At 44.7% G+C, this 22,875-nt stretch overlaps 1 protein-coding gene across 3 annotated transcripts in view; it reads left to right on the forward strand.

Annotated features, from left to right (window-relative positions):
• The window catches only part of AEBP2 (AE binding protein 2), a 95,912-nt gene extending 76,403 nt beyond the window's left edge, over positions 1–19,509 (forward strand). For all 3 annotated transcript variants that reach the window (XM_033953483.1, XM_033953484.1, XM_033953485.1), the window contains 4 exons: positions 645–769; positions 10,630–10,697; positions 11,893–12,006; positions 19,027–19,509. In XM_033953483.1, the coding sequence (XP_033809374.1) occupies positions 645–769; positions 10,630–10,697; positions 11,893–12,006; positions 19,027–19,060 (341 nt within the window). In that variant the 3' untranslated portion in view covers positions 19,061–19,509. The remainder of the gene's footprint in view (positions 1–644; positions 770–10,629; positions 10,698–11,892; positions 12,007–19,026) is intronic.
• The last annotated feature ends 3,366 nt before the right edge of the window (positions 19,510–22,875 follow it).

Genomic DNA, 22,875 nt, shown 5'->3' on the forward strand with positions numbered 1-22,875 from the left:
CCTTTCTTCATCTCCTCATGTGCACCATCTTTTTCCCTCTCTGACACCCAATTCACCCTTTCTATTCTCTCCACTACCTCAGCATCTCTTTCCCTCACTCCCTCTATTCTTCCATCTTATGGCTCATGCTCCCCTCCCTCCCTCCATGCTGTGCCCCAAGTAAGTGTCTCCCTCCGGCGGATGTTTACCTTCTGGCCGGCTCCCTCCTCCTTCCAGCCCCAGTCATTTCTCTGCACAAAGCCGCGGGCAGGGCTCCTATGTGTGTCCTGTGGCTGAGCCGGAAGTCTTTCCTCTGATGTCTGAGGAAGCTCTTCCTACATCAGATGGAAGGCTTCCAGCTCAGCCACAGGATGTGTGTAGGAGCCGCTGCCCATGGTTTTGTGCAGAGGGAGCTGGCCAGAAGGTAAACACCCGCTGGAATGTAAGGCACATACTTAGGGCATAGAATGGAGGGAGGGGGAGAGAGGCACGTGTTAGGACTTGGGATCAAGGGAGAGGAGTGCATTGGGACACCAAAGGTAGAGCAGGACCCCCGTTCGTAAGTATGAGTCCGACATAAGTCAGATGTTCGTAAAACAGGGACTGCCTGTATTCTAAATTTAACAATTTATCTTTATAGCATTTGTATGTTTTTATTTTCTCAGCCAGACCACATGATTTTTTTGATGCTCAAACCCTGGATGCTATACGACATCGAGCCATCTGCTTCAACCTCTCAGCCCAAATAGAAAGTTTGGGAAATGGCCACAGTGTTGTGTTTCATAGCACTGTAAGTATTACCATATGTTTGGAAGTATCATTGTTGTGATAGCTTTTCTCAGATATGGTGAAACAAGAAGCATACATTTAGAACTACATCTGAATGCTTGAAGGGAAAATTAGAAATCTGTGGATGAGGAATTTGTCAAAAACAGTAGCATGGCTATAAAACAGCAAATTACATAATGCAAAATTATTAAAATTTAGTTTACAACTAATCTCCAGTTATGTTGCTAACTAGCTTTATTTATTCTGTTTGAAAAAAATTATGTCCCACTGTATCCAGTGATTTAGATGGGTTATAATCGATTCTAATTTTAATTATTTTAAACAATGAAACAATATAAATTATAAAACAGATAAAAATACAAAGGCATTGACTGTTATAACTATCAAACATCAAATATTGTCCTGCTTTAAATGGTTGACTCCTCAAAATTCATGCACAGTCAGGCTGTTTTGTCATTGTCCTGCATATTTATTCCTGGAGGAACAAATAAGGTTTCAGTTGCTTTCTAAATTTGGGATAAGAGGCTCATAAAGCTGAGGATAATTCTATAATAGAGATCCAGCAATAGAGAATGCTCTGTTTTGAATTTCTGCCAGGGAAATATTTTACTGTAGTTGGCTTTCAGAGCATAATGATCGAGGAAGTAAAACCTTCAAGGCAGAAGAAACACCCAGAGGAGCTTCTTTTATCAACGCCTTTGCAATATCTGTTGCTATTTGGAATTATAGTTTCCATTTGACTGGCAACCAGTCGAGAGAAGAAAAGAATTGGTGATATATGCTCAAAGTGGATACCTCCAATTATATTTCATGCAGCTTATGAGCGGTAATACCAGTGATCAGGCTTTTTATACCTGATAGTGGATTTCAATAGATTTCATAGCATAATTATATACTGCATGAAGAAAATGTTCTATGATTTTTCAATCTGCCATTCATTACTTTCATAGAGAGTTTTTTTTGTGGTGGTGTTTTTTTTAATTTCTTGCCTACCTATCACCTAGGCAAGTCACAATTATAAATAACACAATGCAATCACAACATCTATAACTATATGCATTAACAGATAAAATGTATTTTCTTTTATCACAAACATCATTAAAACATCCCTCCCAACTTAAATAGTTATAAACAATTGTCTAAAACACTTCAGATTTTTACATGGACATAAATAACTTGCTTAGCAACAAAACTCCTTTGCAAACATGAATCTTAAGCAGTCGCCTAAATTGTTCAACATTCTTACATAGACGTACTTCTTGTTTTTATGGTGTTCAAAAAATTAAATCATTCCACCTCACTTAATGATTTTATAAATCTTTCATAAGCATTCTGTTGTCTTTTTCCAAGCTGAGGAGTACTGCCGTATATACTCGAATATGTCGATCTGAAGATAAGTCAAGGCCCCCCATTTTTCCTCCCAAAAAGGAGGAAAATGGTTGACTCGAATATAAGGCGGGAGCTTAATTTTCACGTGCCATGCCCTGCCAGGATCTGCACCCAGTGTCCCCTCCCTCACGCTCTCCCCTGCCAGTCTCTGCACCCAGCCTTCTTCCCTTCCTTACCAGGCTGTGCACCCAGCCCCCCCTCCCACACACACAACACACTCCCTGCCAAGCTCTCCACCGAACCCTCTTCACTCCCTGCCCTACCAGGCTCTGTACCCAGCCTCCCTCACTCCTTGCCAGGCTCTATACCCAGCCCCCCTCACTCCATGCCAGGCCTTAGTTCCTGCTCTCTCCTAGATTCTCGAGATTTCCGAGAATCTCGGAGAGAGCAGGAACTAAGGCCTTTTGAGCATGCGCAGATGCTCAAGGCCCAGCGAACAGGAGGACAGATCTACGGGCACTGGCATGTCCTGTGCGTTGGTGCCAGTGCCGGGTGCCAGATGGGGGGTAAGTGATGAGTTCGGGTGGGTGATGGGTATGAGGAGGATGTCAGATCGCAGCGTGGGGGGGCAACGTGAGCGGGGTGGTGGCAGATCACACGGGGGGGGGCCTTCGTGAGTGGAGGGGAGCAATGCCGGTTCTCGGGGGGGGGGGGGGTAGAGCAGTGCCACTGTCCTCGGGGGGGAGGGGGGGAACGAATCAAGCGAGTTTCCCTTACTTTCTGTGGGGAAACTCGCTTTGATATACAAGTAATTTGGTTTACAAGCATACTTCTGGAACGAACTATGCTCGTAAATGATATCATTTGTGTTTTGTCTGCCTTTGATGTGGCAATAAGAGTCTTGTCTGCTGGTGAGACTCTTACCATCTGCAACATCCTTCCATCATATGTCCAGCTGCTTAAGCATCTTACTGTTATTGCAACAGATTCAGCCATCATTGCTGACATTGAAAATTTGCAGGAACCATTAAGGAAGCCGCTCAGCACTGAGCAGCAGCGCTAAATCATGCGCCTGCTCGTGCTTCTCAGCAGCCGAAGACACGGTAGCCAGTTAACAGTGAGGCAGGAACTTGGAAAGTTAGCTCCTGCCCGCTGCACCTCCACCGGCGATCGGCAGTAGAGCTATGAGGCTAGGACAGGGAGGGCGGCAGGGTGCAGAGCCTTGCGGCGGCGGCCTGCAATAATTTTGGAAGGGAGTGTATTGGCTCAAATATAAAACAAGACCCCCCATTTTTGGGCCAATTTTTGGGCCCCAAAATCCCAGCTTATATTTGAGTATATAAGGTAAATCTTTTCTTAAAACTCACTTTTTGGTTCTATTCTAATGATTTGCAGTTACACTGCATGCTGGTACCCTACAGCAGGGATTCTCAAATGTAAATAGATATCATACATATTCATTGTGGAAATCCTGAAAACCATACTGGGTTGTAGACCTCGAGGACTGGTATATGAGGACCCTTGGCCTATAATATGTATACCTTTCCTGATTTCCCTTTCTGATAAAGAATGAGCATGCTCTATCCTGTCTGTATAACATTCCTTTAGCCTTGGACAAGCAGGCAGCATATTTTCACAAGTGTGAATAACCTCATCCATGGAGCCCGGTACAGACAGTGCTAAAAGTGTGCTGTCAATTTAAACTTCTTAAGAAACTTTGAGTCTGCCCGCACGCGCAAGTGCCTTTCCACCCAATGTCAGCTTGCAGTTCTTCAGTTCTTTGTTTTCCACAAAGCGAAGTTGTGTTTGGACTCAGTCCATACGAGTTGCCTTCCCGTCAACTATCTTTTTGGCCTTTTCGACTTGTTTTCTTTTTTCCTTTCTTTATCTAACATTTGTTTTATCTTCTTTATTTTTAACTTCGGTTCATTTTCTCAACAAAGTTTCAACATCCCTAAAAATTGTTCCTCAGAATTAGGCCTTGGGCCCTCTTGTGAGTTTTTTTTTTTTCTCTCACTTCTTTTTCAGTCTCAATTTGCAACCACTGCATTTTTTGACCTTGCTGCCAAGATTTTTCCTCCATGTCGAGGCCTTCTAGCGGGTTCAAAAAGTGCGTTCTTTGCCAAGGAGCCATATCAATCACTGTCCCACACAACTGATGCATTCAGTATCTAGGGCTAGAGCATTGAGTAGACACTTGTATCCATTGTTCCACCTTACAAAAATGCAGCAAGAGAAGCTTTTTGGACTGACCATGGCCTTTGGTGACAATTCGATGCCATCAGTACCAACAGTACTGGCATCGACACTGCCCTGCATCAGATAAACCTGCTAAGAAGCTGTCCTCCTCTCAGCCAGTGTCACAGGCATCTTCAGCATTGAGTTCCTTGATGCATTGATACCATCATCGATCTTCAATGCAGGCTGTGTCTCCTTTAGGGTATGCTTCCTCATTGAGGTCACCCCCCCCCCCTTTTAACACCTTGCAGCACTGATTATACTGGTGCAGTCCTTCCAGTACCAGCTTAAGGAGTTTTTCAAAAGGGAGCTGGCTGTGCTGTTTAAAGTACATGCAGCACTGGTCCTTGTACTGACTCCCTTAGTACTGGCCCAGACTGAGCATGCCACATTGGGGCCCCAGGGTACTGAATTTGACTCTCCAAGTAAGCCTCGACAGACATCGACATCCCCGGTCTTCCAGTAAATCTAAGAAAGCATCGCACAGTACTGATTAGCATTCACCTCAACATAATCAAGATCTACACATTCTCGACATCAAACGTCGTCTTCGGTTCATAAACAGTGGAGCGCAAGATGTCAGCGCACTGACAATCCAGCGCAGACATTTCGGCGCAAGACAGAAGCGCGCGGGAGAAAAAGTAATTTTTAAAGAGCTCCAGGGGGTTTGGGGTGGCAAACCCCCCACTTTATTGGTTAGTGTTCGCGCTGCTGTTGGAGGGGGATTCAGGGGGTTGGAAACCTCCATTATAGTGAAAACGGAACTTTTTCTGATTTTTTTCAGGAAAAGTTCCGTTTTCTCTATAATGTGGGGGGTTTCACCCCTCCGCAACGGCAGCGCGAACACTAACCAATAAAGTGGGGGGGTTGCCACCCCAAACCCCCAGTCGGAGCTCTTTAAAATTATTTTTCCCCCCGCGCGCTTCTGTCTTCCGCTGAATTGTCGGCGCTGGATTGTCGGCGTGCTGACGTCTGGCACGCGATTATCCCGTCATCTTCATCTGACCGGTACCGATATCATCGCAAGAGTTCTCGACGTTTTCACTGTCGTCATACTCCACAAACCAAGAAGCATCCATCTTCTCCTTATAGAGAATCTCCTGGAATGGGGGAAGTTGATTCAGATTTCTGTCCATACTGATTCTAATCTTGAACACACATCAGCTCCAGAGTAGTATGGCATCCCATCAGATCCATCTCTTCCTCTGCCAAGATGCAGATCCCCTCCAGAAGGTTTATTTTTCACTAAATTTATCAGGCAGATGGAAAAAGCGTTGCCTGTTAGGCAGGAGTCAGACATTGAACTGAGAGCAGAGCTCCTTGAGGCTTTAGATTTTGATGAACCTCCTAAAGAGCTCAAATTACCTCTTCTTACTTTACTTAAGAAAGCTATGTTTAAGACCTGGGAAACTCTCACACTTCCCATAGCTCCAAGAAAAATAGACTATACAGAATACAGTTGTGTCCGGGCTTTGATAAGCCATAGTTGCAATACCAGTCTTTGCTGGTTGAATCCACTCTTAAGAAATCCTTCAGCACATGAGGAAGGCAAGAGGGACCAGCGGCGAGAGGTAGCTCCGCCCACCCCTCTGACATCGGCGCTCAGATCCAGAGCTCCCCCTTAAAAGGGGAGGGGCCAACAGCGCGCAGCCGTTCGGCGCGTGTCGAAGGCGCGCGTTAAAGGCGAGAAATAAGTCCAAGTTAGAGAAATTCATCGAGGAGGCGTACAGAGAGGCCGTGAAGAATCACCAGCAACAGTGGAACAGCCGGGACACACCCACAATGAGTGAGGACCACCTAGAGGGCAAACACAAGGAAGAAATGGGTGACACCTGGAAACAGCGAAGGGAACCCACAGGAAGATGCAAGACATCACCAGGTTGAGGTAAGATGGAAGTACACAGAGGACACGGACCTACGGCTGGAGAGATGGGCGTACACCAGGGACACCGACCTGAGGCTGGAGAGGCGAGAGAAGTCAGACAGGACAGCGATCATCGTGGGGGACTCCATCATCAGGCAAGTTGACAGCCACATAGCAGGAGGAAGACAGGATCGGCTGGTGACTTGCCTACCAGGAGCCAAGATAGAAGACATAGTGAGCCGCATCGACAGGATCATCAACAGCGTGAAAGAGGAAGATACGGCGGTGGTGATCCATGTGGGAACTAACAACGTGAGCAACAGGAATTACAGCAGGGAGGTACTGAAGGAACAGTTCCGGATGCTAGGAAGGAAGCTGAAGACCAGAATACCGAGGGTAGTGTTCTCGGAGATCCTGCCGATACCCAGAGCAGATGAGAAGAGGCAGATGGAGCTGCAAGCAGTCAACGTGTGGATGAGGCGCTGATATGAGTCTCTATGGGTCAAAATTCCGGGAGCAAATGGATTGGAAATGAAAATTGGCATCTACTATCGACCCCCCAGGGCAGCCCGAAGAAATGGATGGAGAAATGATAGATGAGATCAAACGCAACTGCAAAGGAGGCAACACAGTTATCATGGGTGATTTCAACTAACCGGGAATAGACTGGAATCTAGGCACCTCCAGCTGCAGTAGGGAGACCAAGTTCCTGGATGCTGTAGGCGATTGCTTCCTGGAACAACTTGTCAAGGAAAACACGAGAGGAAATACAATTCTGGACTTAATTTTAAATGGACTACGAGGACAGGCGCATGATGTAGAAGTAGAGGGGATGCTGGGAGCCAGTGATCACAATATGATCCGATTCGACATAGATGCAGGGGCGAAACATAGATCCAGAACGACAGCCACGGCACTGAACTTCCGAAAAGGAAATTATGAAGGGATGAGACTCATAGTGGGGAAAAAGATCAAGAAGAGGATAAGCACTGTTAAAACGCTAGAGCAGGCGTGTCCTTTTTAAGGACACAGTCACCGAGGCGCAAAATCTATATATATCGCGTATCAACAAGGGAGCAAAGAGGAAAAAGATTAAAGAACCGGCATGGCTCACTGTAGCAGTGAAGGAAGCGATCAGAAACAAGAAGACTTAATTTAAGGAATAGAAAAGGTCAAAAACGGATGAAAACTGGAAAAAGCACAAACAGCATCAACGCAAGTGCCATAAAGTAGTAAAAGGAGCCAAAAGAGACTACGAGGAAAAAATAGCCAAGGAGGCGAAAAACTTCGATACATTAAGGGGAAACGACCTGCAAAGGAAGCGGTGGGACCATTGGATGATAGTGGAATAAAGGGAGTGCTAAAGGAGGACAAAGCCATCGCCGATAAACTGAACACATTTTTTGCATCTGTATTTACCAAGGATGACATACACAACATACCGGAACCCAACAGGCTATACGCTGGAGGCGAAGACGGGAAACTGACAAGGTTGACAGTTAGTCTAGAAGAAGTATGCAGGCAGATTGATAGGCTTAAGAGCGACAAATCCCCAGGACCAGATAGCATCCATCTGAGGGTCATTAAAGAACTGAAAGGGACTATAGCTGAACTGCTTTAACTAATAGCCAATCTGTCGATTAGATCGGGAAGGATTCCGGAAGACTGGAAGGTGGCGAATGTTACGCCAATCTTCAAAAAAGGTTTGAGAGAAGATCTGGAAAACTACAGACCGGTGAGTCTGACTTCGGTACCGGGAAAGATGATAGAGGCAGTGATAAATTGATCACCATGACGGACACAAACTGATGAGGACCAGTCAGCACGGCTTCAGCAAAGGACGATCTTGCTTGATGAACTTGCTGCACTTCTTCGAGGGGGTAAACAAGCAGATAGACAAGGGAGACCCGGTCGACATTGTATATCTGGATTTTCAGAAGGCGTTCGACAAGATTCCGCACGAACGACTACTTCGAAAAATTGAGAGCCATGGAATAGAGGGTGAAATACTCAGGTGGATTAAAAACTGGCTAGCAGATAGGAAACAGAGAGTAGGGGTAAATGAACAATACTAGGACTGGAAGAATGTCACTAGTGGGGTGCCGCAGGGCTCGGTACTTGGACCTGTGCTCTTCAACATATTCATAAATGATCTGGAAATGGGTACGACGAATGAAGTGATTAAATTTGCAGACGATACAAAGCTATACAGAATAGTGAAGATCTGCAACGTGACATAACCACGCTCGAGAAATGGGCAGCGACATGGCAAATGAGGTTCAACGTGGATAAGTGTAAGATAATGCATGTTGGTATCAAAAATCCCACACACGAATACAAGATGTCCGGGGCAGTACTAGGAGAGACCCCCCAGGAAAGAGACCTGGGAGTACTGGTCGGCAAGTCAATGAAGCCGTCTGCACAATGCGCAGTGGCAGCAAAAAGGGCAAACAGAATGCTAGGAATGATTAAGAAGGGGATTATGAACAGATCAAAGAGGGTTATCATGCCGCTGTACCAGGCTATGGTACGCCCTCACCTGGAATACTGCGTCTAGCACTGGTCGCCATACATGAAGAAGGACATGGTACTGCTCAAAAGGGTCCAGAGAAGAGCGACTAAAATAGTTAAGGGATTGGGGGAGTTGCCATACAGTGAGAGATTAGAGAAGCTGGGCCTGTTCTCCCTTGAAAAGAGGAGACACGATCGAAAAATTCAAGATAATGAAGGGAATAGACTTAGTGGATAAAGACAGGTTGTTCACCCTCTCCAAGGTAGAGAGAATGAGAGGGAACTCTCTGAAGTTAAAAGGGGATAGATTCCGTACAAACGTAAGGAAGTTCTTCACCCAGAGAGTGGTGGAGAACTGGAATGCTCTCCCGGAGTCTGTTATAAGGGAAAACACGCTCCAGAGATTCAAGACAAGGTTGAACAAGTTCTTGCTGAACCAGAACGAACGCAAGTAGGGCTGGTCTCGGTTAGGGCACAGGTCTTCGACCTGGGGGCCGCCGCATGAGCGGACTGCTGGGCGTGATGGACCACTGGTCTGAACCAATGTCTACGGCTCATCTGAAATATCTCACTTGGAAAGTGGCCTTTCTCATTGCCCTCACAACTGCTCGAAGAGTCAGTGAGCTGCAAACTTTAGTTGCTGATCCAACTTTCACGATATTCCATCTTGACAAGGTGGTCCTCCGTACTCATCCTAAATTCTTATCTAAAGTGGTTTCAGAATTTCATCTCAACCAATCTGTTGTACTTCCAGTGTTTTTTCCAAGACCTCATTCTCATCCTGGAGAATCAACTCTTCATACTCTGGACTGTAAGCGTGCTTTGGCCTTCTACTTGGAACGCAGCAAACCACACAGAACTGTTCCTCAACTTTTTGTCTCCTTCGATACAAACAAGTTGGGACATCCAATCTCTAAGCGTACCATCTCCAACTAGATGGCTGCTTGTATCTCTTTCTGCTATGCCCAGGCTGGATTACAACTACAGTCGAGTCACAGTCCACAAAGTCAGAGCAATGGCAGCTTCAGTGGCTTTCCTCAGATCCACACCTATTGAGGAAATTTGCAAAGCTGCTACATGGTCCTCGGTTCATACTTTCACTTCTCACTATTGTCTGGATGTTTTCTCCAGACAGGATGGCCATTTTGGCTAGAGAGTATTACAAAACTTATTCTCCTAAGTTGCCAACGCTCCCACTATCCCATTATGGTTAGCTTGGAGGTCACCCATATGTGAGAATAGGCTGCCTGCTTGTCCTGGGATAAAGCACAGTTACTTACCGTAACAGTTGTTATCCAGGGACAGCAGGCAGCTATTCTCACAACCCACCCACCTCCCCTGGTTGGCTTCTCTGCTAGCTATCTGAACTGAGGAGACTCGCCCTGTACTAAAGTCATGGTTACACCAATCAGGAGCTGCTTTGATACGCTATCTGGCGTGTCAAAGCATCTCCTGATTGGTGTAGCCTGACTTTAGTACCAGGAAGAGGCAGTTGGAAAATACCACACATGATTTTTGGCACCCCAGCTGCCCTCTCCTGCCTTCAATCAGCCCCTTAAACCAAATTCGCAGTTTATCAAAATTAACGGGTGTTCCTGGTACGGAACCCCTGCAAATTTCCGGGGAGTACTGTAGTAAAAGAAAAACTGTGTCTGACTCAGAGCATGGCGTAAGAACAGAGGATCCTTATTGCAGGGAAGTTGATAACAAGAATGGAAATTGGATAGAATAAATGGGTCTTCTGGTTTTCATTCAGTATTTATACTCTGGTTTACATGAACATAAAATAGCAAAGCTTGTGTCTTGATTATGGTTTTCTTGTTATGTTGGGGCTATGGGAGAACAGAATCTGAAATTACCACAGATGGATCTATGTACATGTCAGATTTTTCAAAATTAATTTTTGCATTGTCTGTTAGGTAATGGCAAAGAGAAAAGAGGATTCTGGGAAGATAAAAATTCTGCTTCACTGGACACCAGAGGACATGTAAGTATATTACAAAATATTTTTGAGGGAGAAAAAAACCTCTTCAAATTATATCTGGAAACTACCCGTTTTGATGATGCAACAGATATTACAGATTTCCATGACTGGGAATGGTGCAGGAGAATACACTCATGCACATCCTCTCTGAGAGCAGAAGCTTTGAGTATGGCTGCTTTGCTAGATGCCATATCATACACTGACCTGAGAAGTCACATAGCACTTTTGATGTCATGCAGCATTAGTAAAAGTAACATGGATTCCCCCTTCAATCCAGAAGGAAAGCTATCTTTATCTTGATGATGATTATATAGGAATTGATTGATTTGAAATTGATATGCAACTTGTTTTGTTTTCAAAAAAGCTCTTCTATTAGAGAATCACAAAAATTATTTTAAAGTTTTTTTTAACTAGACCTCTGCAGTGTAACCCAGGATTGTTAATATCAAGCTTCACCAGAAATATTTTCACTATCTTCTTCATTGGTCTCAAGATAATGAAAATCAGTGAAGAGAACTTAGACAGGAATCCCAAGAATGGTCTTATCTATCCATTATGGAGATTTTGAGACTGGTGAGGGAGGTCTAGCCCTGTCTAAACCATGTGTCTATTTAAGGAATTCACAGTTTGGACACAGGATGAAGCTGTGAGAGAGATCTTGAGTCTGCAGAGAGGCTGGAAAGGAGTGGGGGTGGAGGTGCGCTGAGGCTCTTCAGTTTAGATCTGGATGACTTGTTTTTCACTGATGTGCTTTGAGTGTTGAGATAAGTGCCTCTAAGGACCTGTAACACTTTTGTCTCATTTCTTCAGCACTTGAAACCAAGTCAGTTAAGTCTACATTGCACCTTCTCTTGAGGAGATTCTTAACAGCATTGGCGCCAAGCTCCATCCCTTTTGCACTGCTTCCCTTAACAGTATCTTCGTGCATCTTCATACCAGAGAAAGTCTCTCTGTTTGATCTGAACTTTGGAAGCTAATCCCTGTTGATGTCACAAACAGTGTGACTGTAGCACTCCTTGCTCTCTGTAGAGAACGTTTTAAATGATGCAGTAAAAAATAACATTTAAACTGCCCAAACAATCAACCTTTCCCCATTCACATACACCTATATTAACACAGGGACTGAAGAATATGAACTGCTGTTATATAGTAGATTGACTCATTGGTGTGTGTGCTTTTTTTTGTTTGTTTTCAATAGCCTTCCTGATGTATGGGTAAATGAAAATGAAAGACATCAGTTAAAGACAAAAGTTGTGCATTTGTCAAAGCTACCAAAAGACACAGCACTGCTTCTAGACCCAAACATATACAGGTAAGGTTGGTATTGTTAATTTTACCTCAGAGTATGGAACCTCATTTCATTCTTTGAAACAGGGAACTGAGTTATCCAAGTGAAGCTGGCTGAAAAGCATGCCTCACTTAAAGAACTTTAGCTCACCTACCTCCAAGAAGATAAGCTGGGGGGTTACCATTTTTTTGATAAAATGTTCTACAATCTTGGTTTCAATTGGCTGAAGTTTATGAATAAAATTATGGTTTGGCAGCAACTGCATTTTTGTTTGATAGTATTTTGGGGGCTGTCACAAGCATGACGGTTTCTATGGCAGACCCTTAGTGGAGTGGGATTCTAGCACTGTCCCCAGCACATCCAAGGCATTGGAGGGTTAAGTGGCTTGCACAAGTTGCCACTGTGGGTTTTGAATCTAGGCTTTCTGGTTTTCAGTCCACTGCTCTAATCATTAGGCTCGCTGTGCAAAAATTCGAATAGAAGGATGCCAAAAAGTGTAAAATCACTTCAGTAAAGAAGACATAATGGTTTGCACAAATTGTCTTAAGCTCCAGTTAATTTTAGTAGTAATTAACAACTTTCTTTATTAGATTTAGAAGGTTGAGCCAGACCAGCATAAACAGATGGGGTTTATGCTCCTCTGCCAGCAGATGGAGACAGATGATAACTTTTGGCTATAATACAAGTGGGCTGTGCAGTCCCTATAGTCTCCACTCCAGGTGGAGTGGTAAGCTTGTGCAGTCTGCTGTTGGATCTGATTTAGTGAATCTTGTCCCTTTTGCTGTCCGGACAGAACTTAGGGGACCCTTTTGGGGGTCCTACTGACCTTGGGAGTGCCACACTAAGAAGGGTTGAGTCCCTCCCCCCAGGTTTTCTGAATTTTGAGGAGCCTCAACTGTACACCTGGCCACCTGTTAGGCACAGACTGCAGTTTAGAGTGCCAGTGGGGTCTGCTTTCTTGAGATAGCTGGTCAGCTGTGAGAAATTTTTTTAAAAAAAGGGACACACGAAATAAAAGGAGCATACAGTAGTCCTGAGGCCGCCATTTTTGTACGGCGTTGTGTGTGGGCTTTTGCCGCATTCATTATGAGCGGTTCGAAAAAGCAGCATAAGCATGTTTTCTGTGGACGTCAAGCAGTAGATTCAGCTGGCACATGCACGAAATATTCCTGCAGCATCGAGGGGGACCTGGCTTTGAATGTCAACGTGTCAGACTTCCCGTCACGTGTGCACAGCACATCGGCAGGAGACGCTGGTGATGCCCGGGCTTCTCCTGCCCATGCCAGGGTTTCCTCATCTCCCAGCAGTCTGGCAGATTCGGTGTTGTGGACCGCCAGGGAAGCTGGGGATTGCCTTACTGTTGCAGCTGGGGTGGCTGGCAGTTTATCTAGCAGCAGGGTTGAGTTTGGCTTCAGTGCCACATATTGTTTCAGGTAGCGGTTTGTTGACGGCCCTTCCCTCAGTTCTGGTTGGAAGTATGTCCATTTTCCCCACAGCCTCAGGCGACCTTCCTCCTATCTTAGAACAACAAGAATAGGTCTTAAATGTGTCCTCTGCTCCTGCTATGATTTCTGGGCTGCTGCCAGGATATTTTTGCCCAGATTTTGTGTTAGCCATATGCAAGGCAGCTGGGGGTCCTGCTTCAGTTCCTGGGTCTCGAGGTCATCTGGGGAGTTTTTCCCTTCCACATCCACCCCCTTCAGTTTCCTGCTGCGGCTGCCTCTATCCAGCCTCCTCGGCCATCGTTCAAGTGGCTGCAGGTGTGTTGGGACGAGGATTCTTTTCTGGCTGATCTGTTTTCTCCAGACAAGGACTTGGATCTTGGGAATGTCTTTCCAGATCTGTTAGGGGGGCCTGATGTTTTAAATGGAGACTTTTCAGAGGAGCCAGTTGGCAAGGATGCATCAGTTGTGCGCATTTTTCATTAGGAAGAGTTGCAGGAGCTCATTCTTCAGATGTCTTCAGTTTTACACATTGAAGAGGAAGCTAAAGATATGGTTGTGGACCTTCTTCTAAGAGGGATCCAGTCAGCATCCCACTCTTTCATAGAAACATGATAGCAAAATAAAGGCCAAATAGCCCATCCAGTCTGCCCTTCCACAGTAACCATTATCTCTTTCTCTAAGAGATCGCACGTGCCTATCCCAGGCTTTCTTGAAATCAGACACAGTCTGTCTTCACCACCTCTATGCATCAGGATATTCGGAATGTAGTGCACGCTCAGTGGAAAGTTCCGGATGCACCTTTTCACTTGGCGTGATCCATGGCCAGACTCTACCCCGTTCCTGATGGGGATAGAGATACCTTTAAGTCTCCTGTGATCAATGCAGTGGTCTCGGCTATTGTGCCAGTGGAAGGCAGTTTGGCCCTGAGAGACCCTCAGAACCTTAAAATGGGGGCTTTGTTTAAACAAAGTTTTAATGTGACTGCTCTGGCTGTCCAGACAGTGATTTGTGGCGGTCTGGTAGCCTGGGCTTGTTTCCAGTGGTCTGAAAGAGTTCTTGACCACGAGTCTTTAGTGGACCAGAAAGTGGTTAAGATGAGCTGGGAGCTTCTTATCTCTCTGATGCCATGTATGATCTGTGGCATGGCTTGGCCAAATCCATGGCTCTTGGTGTAGCAACCTGCTGTACCCCATGGCTTCGGGGTTGGTTGGCGGATGCGACATCTAAGGCTAAGCTCAGTAAGTTTCCCTTTTGCGGCTCCTTTCTCCAGGGAGGAGTTAGATAAGCTGGTTCAGGCCTTCAGTGACTCTGAGGTGCCTTGGTTACCGGAGGCTAGGCTTCGTGTAGTGGTTCTGCCCGAGGAAGTTTGACTTTCGTAGGTACTGCCCTGGCCGTGGTACGACCTCTTTTCCTTTCAGAGGACGTTTCTTCTAATGCATGCAGTCCTTTCAGGGGGGCCTGCTGGGGCGGGAGGGTTGCAACTCTTCTGGAGGCTCCTGCTCCACCACCCATCCAACCCAGTGACTCTTTCGGGTTCTTCCCCCAGTTCCAATCAGAGCCCGGTTGCGGGAGTTTTACCGGGGATGGGGCAAGATAACAATAGATCAGTGGGTCCTGGAGGTGATTCAGGATGGTTATGCTTTGGAGTTTTCATGACCATTGCCAGATCATTTCCTCTCCTTATCAGGCAACTTGGAAGATGAAGGCTTTTCGGTAGACACTGCTTAGGTTGCTGAGCCTCTGGAGATTCAAACCAGCAGGCACTCCATTTACTTCATGGTGCCCAAAAAAGAGGGGTCTTTTCAGCTCATTTTGGATTTCAAAGGTGTCAACAGAGCGCTCCGGGTTCCGTATTTTCATATCCAACCTGGGGAATTTCTGATTCTTGATCTGACGGAGGCCTATCTGCATGTTCCCATTCGGGCCTCCCATCAGCGATTCCTTCGCTTTGCGATTTTGGGAGAGCATTATCAGTTTTGAGCGTGTCCCTACTACTACTATTAATTATTATTATTTATTATTATTATAACTATTATTAATTATTCCTTTTAGGCTAGCTATGGCGCCGCGCACCTTCATGAAGATTATGGTAGTGGTAGCAGTGGCCTTTTGTAAAGAGGGCATTCTGGTAAACCCCTATCTGAATGAATGATTGGTTGATTCGAGCAGAGTCATTGCAGGAGAGGCCCTGGTTACGACTCAGGTTGTAGAGTTTCTGCAGTCCCTGGGTTGAGTGGTCAACCTGTCCAAAAGCCAGTTGACTCTGTCAGCGCTTGGAGTATCTCGGTGTTCTTTTCAACACCAGCTTGGATAAAGTCTTCCTTCCAGAGGCCAAGGTGTGCAAATTGAAGATGCAGATTCACACTAGTGGTTTGCCAATGTCCGTTGGTGCAAGACTTTCTGCAGGTCTTAGGGTCCATGGTGGCCTCCTTGGATGTGTTCCGGTGGGTTCAGGCTCACATGCATCCTCTTCAGTTTGCACTTCTTCGGCGGTGGTTGCCACAGATTCACGATCTGAACTCTCCTGGCCCGCTTCGGGGATTGGTCTTCCAATCTGAGGAACCAGTCTTCCAATCTGGTTCATGGAGTGAGTCTCGATCAGCCCCAGTGGACAGGGCTTCTCACAGATGCAAGTCTCGGTTGCTCGGCTAAGGGCTGCTGGTCACCAGTGGAGGCTTCCTGATCGATCAATGTTCTGGAGACCAGAGCCATTTGGCTTCCTTTGGTGGAATTCCAATCATTGCTGAAGGGCAAGTCGGTTCGAGTTTTCTCAGACAGTGCCACAGCGGTGGCCTATGTCAGTTTTCAGGGGGCACCAAGAGTCATCTGGTGGCACTGGAGACTTCGCTTCTCATGGAATGGGCAGAGGCTCATCTTCAGGACATCTTGGCTTCCCACATTGCCAGCGAGGACAATGTCCAGGTGGATTTTCTCAGTCATCATGTTCTAGATCCCAGTGAGTGGTGTATCAGCCTGGAAACCTGTGAGTTGATTGTTCAGGCTTGGGGGTCAGCCGATCATGGATCTCATGGCCACGAGTGTCAGCGCTTAAGTGCTGAGGTTCTTCAGTCGGCACAGGGATTGCCAGGCTGAGGGACTGGATGCTCTGGTGCACGCTTGGACATTGGACAGCCTGCTGTATGTTTTTTCTCCATGGCATCTGGTGGATGGAGTTCTTCAGATTGCTTGGCATGCAGGCCGTGTAATTCTTGTGGCTCCAGACTGGCCCAGGCGCCCAAGGTATGCAGATCTGGTTTGTCTGCTAGTAGCAGATCCTCTCCTGCTGCCCCTCTTGCCCAATCTTCTGACTCTTCCAGTGTTCAGTCCAGATCCCTTTTGTCTTACGGATTGGCTCTTGAAAGGGCTCGCTTGAGGAAGAAGGGATATTCGGATAAGGTGATCTCCACTCTCATAGAGTCTCTGAGAATTTCCACCTCTTGGGTTTATGTGCATGTTTGGCATCTTTTTGAAGAGTGGTGTTCCCCTTTGCGCTTCTTTGCCTCACAATCTTGGAGTTTCTGCAGGATGGCCTGGAGCGAGGCCTTGCCTGGTTCTCCCTTTGAGTGCAGATTGCCGCTTCGTCTTTTGCATGGTAGACGTTTGGCCTCTGTTCCAGATGTTATTCAATTCTTGAGGGCTGCAAAATTGTTTCGGCCACCAGTTTGGCCGTCGGTTCCTGCCTGGGATTTCAATCTGGTTCTATCTGTGCTTGTTCGTCCTCCATTTGAGCCTCTCAACACCTGCATGTTGAAGGACCTTACTCTTAAGGCAGATTTTCTGGTGGCCATTACTTCCGCGAGACTCGTGTCTGAACTGCAGTCCTTCTCTTGTAGGCCACCTTTCCTGGAGTTCTCTAGGGAGCGGGTTGTGCTGCAGCTGATTCCCTCCTTTCTTCCAAAGGTGGTTTCGCACGCTCGACTTCAAGAGAGGATGGGACAAACTTGTGGGGTTGCTACAGAGGTATGATAGAGGATAGTTTCTCGAGGGTGGAAGGGATCATGATTGGGCAGACTTGTTGGGCCGTCGGCACTTTTCTGCCATCATATTCTATGTTTAGAGGTGGTTTTGCCGTTTCATGTTAACCAGTCAGTGATCCTCCTGATCTTGGGTAGTGAGGAGAGCTCATTGAAGCAGAGGCAGTTGTGCAAATTGGATATCCATAGGATTCTTTACTCTTATGTTCTGCGGACCCAGGAGTTCCATAAGTTGGATCATCTTTTTACTGCACAGAGTCACAAAGAAGAAGAAAACAATCCCTGATCGAAAGAGCTTACAATCTAAACAGCCAAGACAGACAAACAGGATGTCATTGATTCAGTTAAAGGGAACGGTTAATCAACTGGCTGTGTTGGAGGGCAGAGGAGTAGGGTTAAGGTTTGAAGGCTATATCAAAAAGGTGGGTTTTCAGTCTGCTTTTAAACAAGGGAAGGGGCTTGATGGACAAACTTGGGTAATTTATTCTAGGCATAGGGGGCAGCTAGATGAAAGGAACAAAGTCTAGAATTGGCAGTGGAGGAGAAGGGTACAGCTAAGAGCAGCTTATCTGATGAACGGAGTTCTCTGGGAGGTGTATGAGGAGAGGGGAGATATTGAGGGGCAGCAGAATGAACCCACTTGTAGATCAGCAATAGGAGCTTGAACTGTATGCGAAGGCGGATAGGGAGCCAGTGAAGTGATTTAAGGAGAAGGGGGGTGACATGAGTGTAGCGAGGTTGGTAGAAAATCACATGACAGACTAGCATCAGATGCCTTTCATTTGGATTGGGGATCAGGTCTTCTCTGTGTGTATCCTCCCATACTGCTTTATAGGGAAGATTTTGCTGAACCTCAAGCGAAACTAGGGGACCGTGATTCTATTAGCATCTTATTGACCTAGGCAAATCTAGATCCCTCTTCTGGAACTTTCATCTGAAGAACTGGGAAGACTGGAATGTTTTCTGACTCTTGTCACTCAAGATGAGGGGTATCTTCTACATCTCAGCCTCCAGCTTCTGGTCCTTACAGCCTGGATGATGAGAGTTTAGAATTTGCTTGCTTGCTCTTGTCAAGAGGGTGTCTCCAAGTTTCTTTTGGCTGCCTGGAAAAATATTAACATGATCTATTTCTCCAAAAAGTTTCTTTCCTATACTCGTCTGCTTTTCTAGATATTATTTATTGAAGATTTACTTCACAAGCAGTATAAAATTGCTAATATTTTTCCTCTGTTAAATCATAGCAGAACTTTTTTTTCTTGCCCTGTGGTATAAAAGTTACAGAAGTTTGCCATTCAGAATGCTGACAGAGTGGATAACTTGATTGCAAAGTACATTTATATCAGTGTTATAATGAATAATTTCTAGAATAATTAGAACTGGGAAGATGAGCATAAAAAGAATAAATGATGAAAGAGGCAAAAACAACCTTTATTTGGAAATTTTAAGCATTGACAAACTTGCTTTCTGCAATGGGTTGTGTGTTGTACTGAAAAGTATTAGTTTGCACAATTTTATAAGTAATTGTGGTTGGGTTTCTGCTTCTTTATTTTTTATGAGTGTTTTGTGTAAGTACATATTGAGTGAACTTGAACCCCTCAACATTAAAAATTTTATTTTTCCTCCAGAACTATGCCACAGAAGAGGTTGAAAAGGAGGTAGAACAACCAAGCAAGCGGGATGTCCTCAGTCTTTGTCACTGACAGTTTTTAGAATTAAAATTGCACATTAGTCATCTCCCTGGATTTCCCCTTATTCTTAGATATTTATGCTTAGTATAAACATTCTGTGAATGGAATTCTTGCTTCTGTGGAATATATTAATATATTAAATCCACATTATTTTCATGGAATGGTACTGTGGGAGAATGAGAAAACACTCTTCTGGCAACTTAGTGGAACGACTTAAATGCTTTGCATGTGTTTTTCTGCTTGCATTTGCTTTTCTTTAGTTAGTGACTGCAAAAGTATATTTTCAATGAACGGGAAACCCATTCTGTCAGTTGGTGAAAGAGCTATAAACCAGAAGATATGTGGCCTGTTGCAGTATTAAGCATGACTATATACCAGAGAGTGACCAAGCTATAGAATTATTAAATTATTTCACGTACAGTAGCTAGCACAGTTTTTTTCCTCTTTATATACTTGTGTCTATGAAATGTTGAAATGCATTAGCATTGTCTGAAGACTGGCTGATCTATTTGTCACACACATGGATTCTTCAACCAGCAAAAGGTAAAAATCACTGCATACAATGTAAGCAAAAGAAAACCCCCAAAAATAAAACCCAAAAAGCAGATGTAGAGGCATCTGCAGAAATAATTTTTTAATATTTAAAAAAATAAAAACTAACCAAGGTTCTTTTATTACAAGCATAAAATCAAATCATTAAAATGTAAGACATACATATATCACACACACAAGCCAGGATCATATTCATATAATATCAAAAAAGTAAATGACAGATAAGAGGCTCAACATGCTTCATCCATCACCTAAGGGAATGTATTCAAATGCTTAAGTGGGACATGTCAATGATAAAACCCAGGGCTGTCTTACACTCAAGGGGAAATAAGAGCAATCCAAGCATCAGGGCTAGTCTTTGTGTGTACCTCAAACAGTATTTCTTGATATTAAGAAAAATGTGTACTGCTGGTAATAGCAACAATGCTGCTACTCAAATACTAGTGTTTTTCTTCAAAAACAGTATAATAACCATCAAACTGGATAAAAGTCACTCACCGAGAATTACTTCCCCTTGTATGTATATGAAGCCCAGGGTTTCATTGTCTTGTCCCACTTAAGTATTGATCTCCTTAAATAAGCCCCTGAGGTACACGATGACTGAAATATTTTGGCTACACTCTTTTAATTAGAACAACGTAGCAATGTTTTTTAAGGGTCATCAGACTACTAATCACATAATCTAATGTGATTAGACTACAAACCTCATTGGACCCTTTCTACAGTGTTAGAACATAAGAATTGCTGCTGCTGGGTCAGACCAGTGGTCCATCGTGCCCAGCAGTCCACTTACGCGGCGGCCCTTAGGTCAAAGACCAGTGCCCTACCTGAGACTAGCCTTACCTGCGTACGTTCTGGTTCAGCAGGAACTTGTCTAACTTTGTCTTGAATCCCTGGAGGGTGTTTTCCCCTATAACAGCCTCCGGAAGAGCATTCCAGTTCTCTGCCACTCTCTGGGTGAAGAAGAACTCCCTCACGTTTGTACGTAATCTATCCCCTTTCAACTTTAGAGAGTGCCCTCTCATTCTCCCTATCTCGGAGAGGGTGAACAACCTGTCTTTATCTACTAAGTCTATTCCCTTCATTACCTTGAATGTTTCAATCATGTCCCCTCTGTCTCCTCTTTTCAAGGAAGAAGAGGCCCAGTTTCTCTAACCTCTTGCAGTACGGCAACTTCTCCAGCCCCTTAACCATTTTAGTCACTCTTCTCTGATTCTTCTTCATGTACGGCGACCAGTGCTGGACGCAGTATTCCAGGTGGGGGTGCACCATGGCCTGGTACAGCGGCATTATAACCTCCGATCTGTTTGTGATCCCCTTCTTAATCATTCCTAGCATTCTGTTTGCCCTTTTTGCTGCCGCCGCACATTGAGCAGACGGCTTCATCGACTTGTCTACCAGTACTCCTAAGTCTCTTTCCTGGAGGATCTCTCCGAGTACCGCACCAGACATCCTGTATTCGTGTATAAGATTTTTGTTACCGACATGCATCACCTTACACTTATCCACTTTTTTTATATTTATTTGAAATGTATTCAACTTATTTTATCAATTGTTGCAGTGCCACCTCTTCCAACAAGAATCATTTCATTACTTCATCAGGGAAATGAGGTGTTTAAAATTACCATAAGCGCTGACTGAACCTAAATAGCTAACATTAGATTATGTGATTAGCAGTCTGATGAGCCTTAAAATAATTTTTCTAGAATGCTATGTTCTAATTGAGAAAGAGTGTAGCTATTGAGTATTGCTATTTTTTGGTGCCACAAGTTTGTAGGGGTCAATGAAATATTTTGGGGCATCTGATCTGTCATTGACATTTTTTGATACTATATGAATGACATGATACAGCTTTTACATGTTACATATGTAAGTTTTATGTTCTTATGATTTTGATTTTATATTTGTATGGAATAAAAGAACTATGTTCAGTTTTTATTCTTTCTATAGATGGCTTTGTTGCTGTTTGTTTGTGGAGGGGGGGTATATACATAAAATCATGGGACTATGTGTGGCTGTGACAGAGCAGACCTGATCTGTTAGTTCTCAGTTATTCGCAATACTGAAGAGCTGTGTTAGTCTAAACTTGTGAAAACCTCAATTTTTCCGTGCCTTCTTGACTTCTTTTTTTTCTGTTTTTATTTTATTTCACTTTTCTTTAATTTTTTCCCTTTGGGCCATTCAGAGTCTGGTTTCAGGCCATGAGCATCAACTGTTTTTGAGGTTCCAGTTCACTCGACCTCCCTTGACCAGAGTCCTTTGATATAGCGTTGGGAATCTTTCCCATCATGTCAAAGCCTTCCAGTGGCTTTAAGCAGTGCAGTCAGTGCAACAGGACCATTTCAGTCACTGATCCACATAGCTCAGTGTCTTGGTCCTGAGCACTGGGTAGACTTCAGCTTCAGAAAAGGTTACTGAAGGCAAGGCAGCTCCAGATCAAAAAATTATTTGGAGCGGGAACATTGGCTGGCTGCATCAGATCCTGAGACGACTACAGCATCTGGATCCATTAAAGAAAGCTAAGATGCCTAGGCGTCTCAGCATGCATCAGCGTTGTCTCAGTCATTCACATCAACACAATCTAAGAATTGAAGTACTGAGGCTTGATCATCTTCTCTTCAAGTAGTGTCTTCTCTGAAGCGTGTCTCACTTAGACAACCTACAGCACCATCTGTACCAATGACATCCATGGTACCATTGCCCTCACTTCAAGACCAGATGCGAGATATCTTACAGAAGGAGTTGGCTGCCATGATAAACACACAGGTGCCTCAAGCCCCGGCTATAACACAGCCAGTACCAGCCCAAGCAGCATTCTAAGCAATCCTTGAGGACAAGGTCTTGTACTTCCCACTGCTGACATTTGAGGTCTAGGAGAACAACATCTATTTCGGATCAAGGTCACAGAAAATCTCAGAGTATTTCTTGATGTTCCCCTGAACATCACAGTAGATTCTCCTCCCCACCTTGAATACCTCGATGTTAGGTACAGCATAGATCCTGGTTTCCATGACATGATATTGAAGATTGATTCAGACCTATCAAATCATTCTTCTGAATGCCCTGAACTCTCAGCTGCAGAATCATAAGGGCTCTCTTCAGATCCATATTTTCCTCCACCATGCATGAGATCCCCACCAAAGAGCCTCTCATTTACAAGTTAAATCAGACAAATGGGTCAAGTGCACACTCTTCCCTCCCCCTCCCCCACCCTCCAATTAAGCTGGAGTCAAA

The sequence above is a fragment of the Geotrypetes seraphini genome, chromosome 7 (genome assembly GCF_902459505.1).
Source record: "Geotrypetes seraphini chromosome 7, aGeoSer1.1, whole genome shotgun sequence".
In the NCBI taxonomy this organism is placed as follows: Eukaryota; Metazoa; Chordata; class Amphibia; order Gymnophiona; family Dermophiidae; genus Geotrypetes; species Geotrypetes seraphini.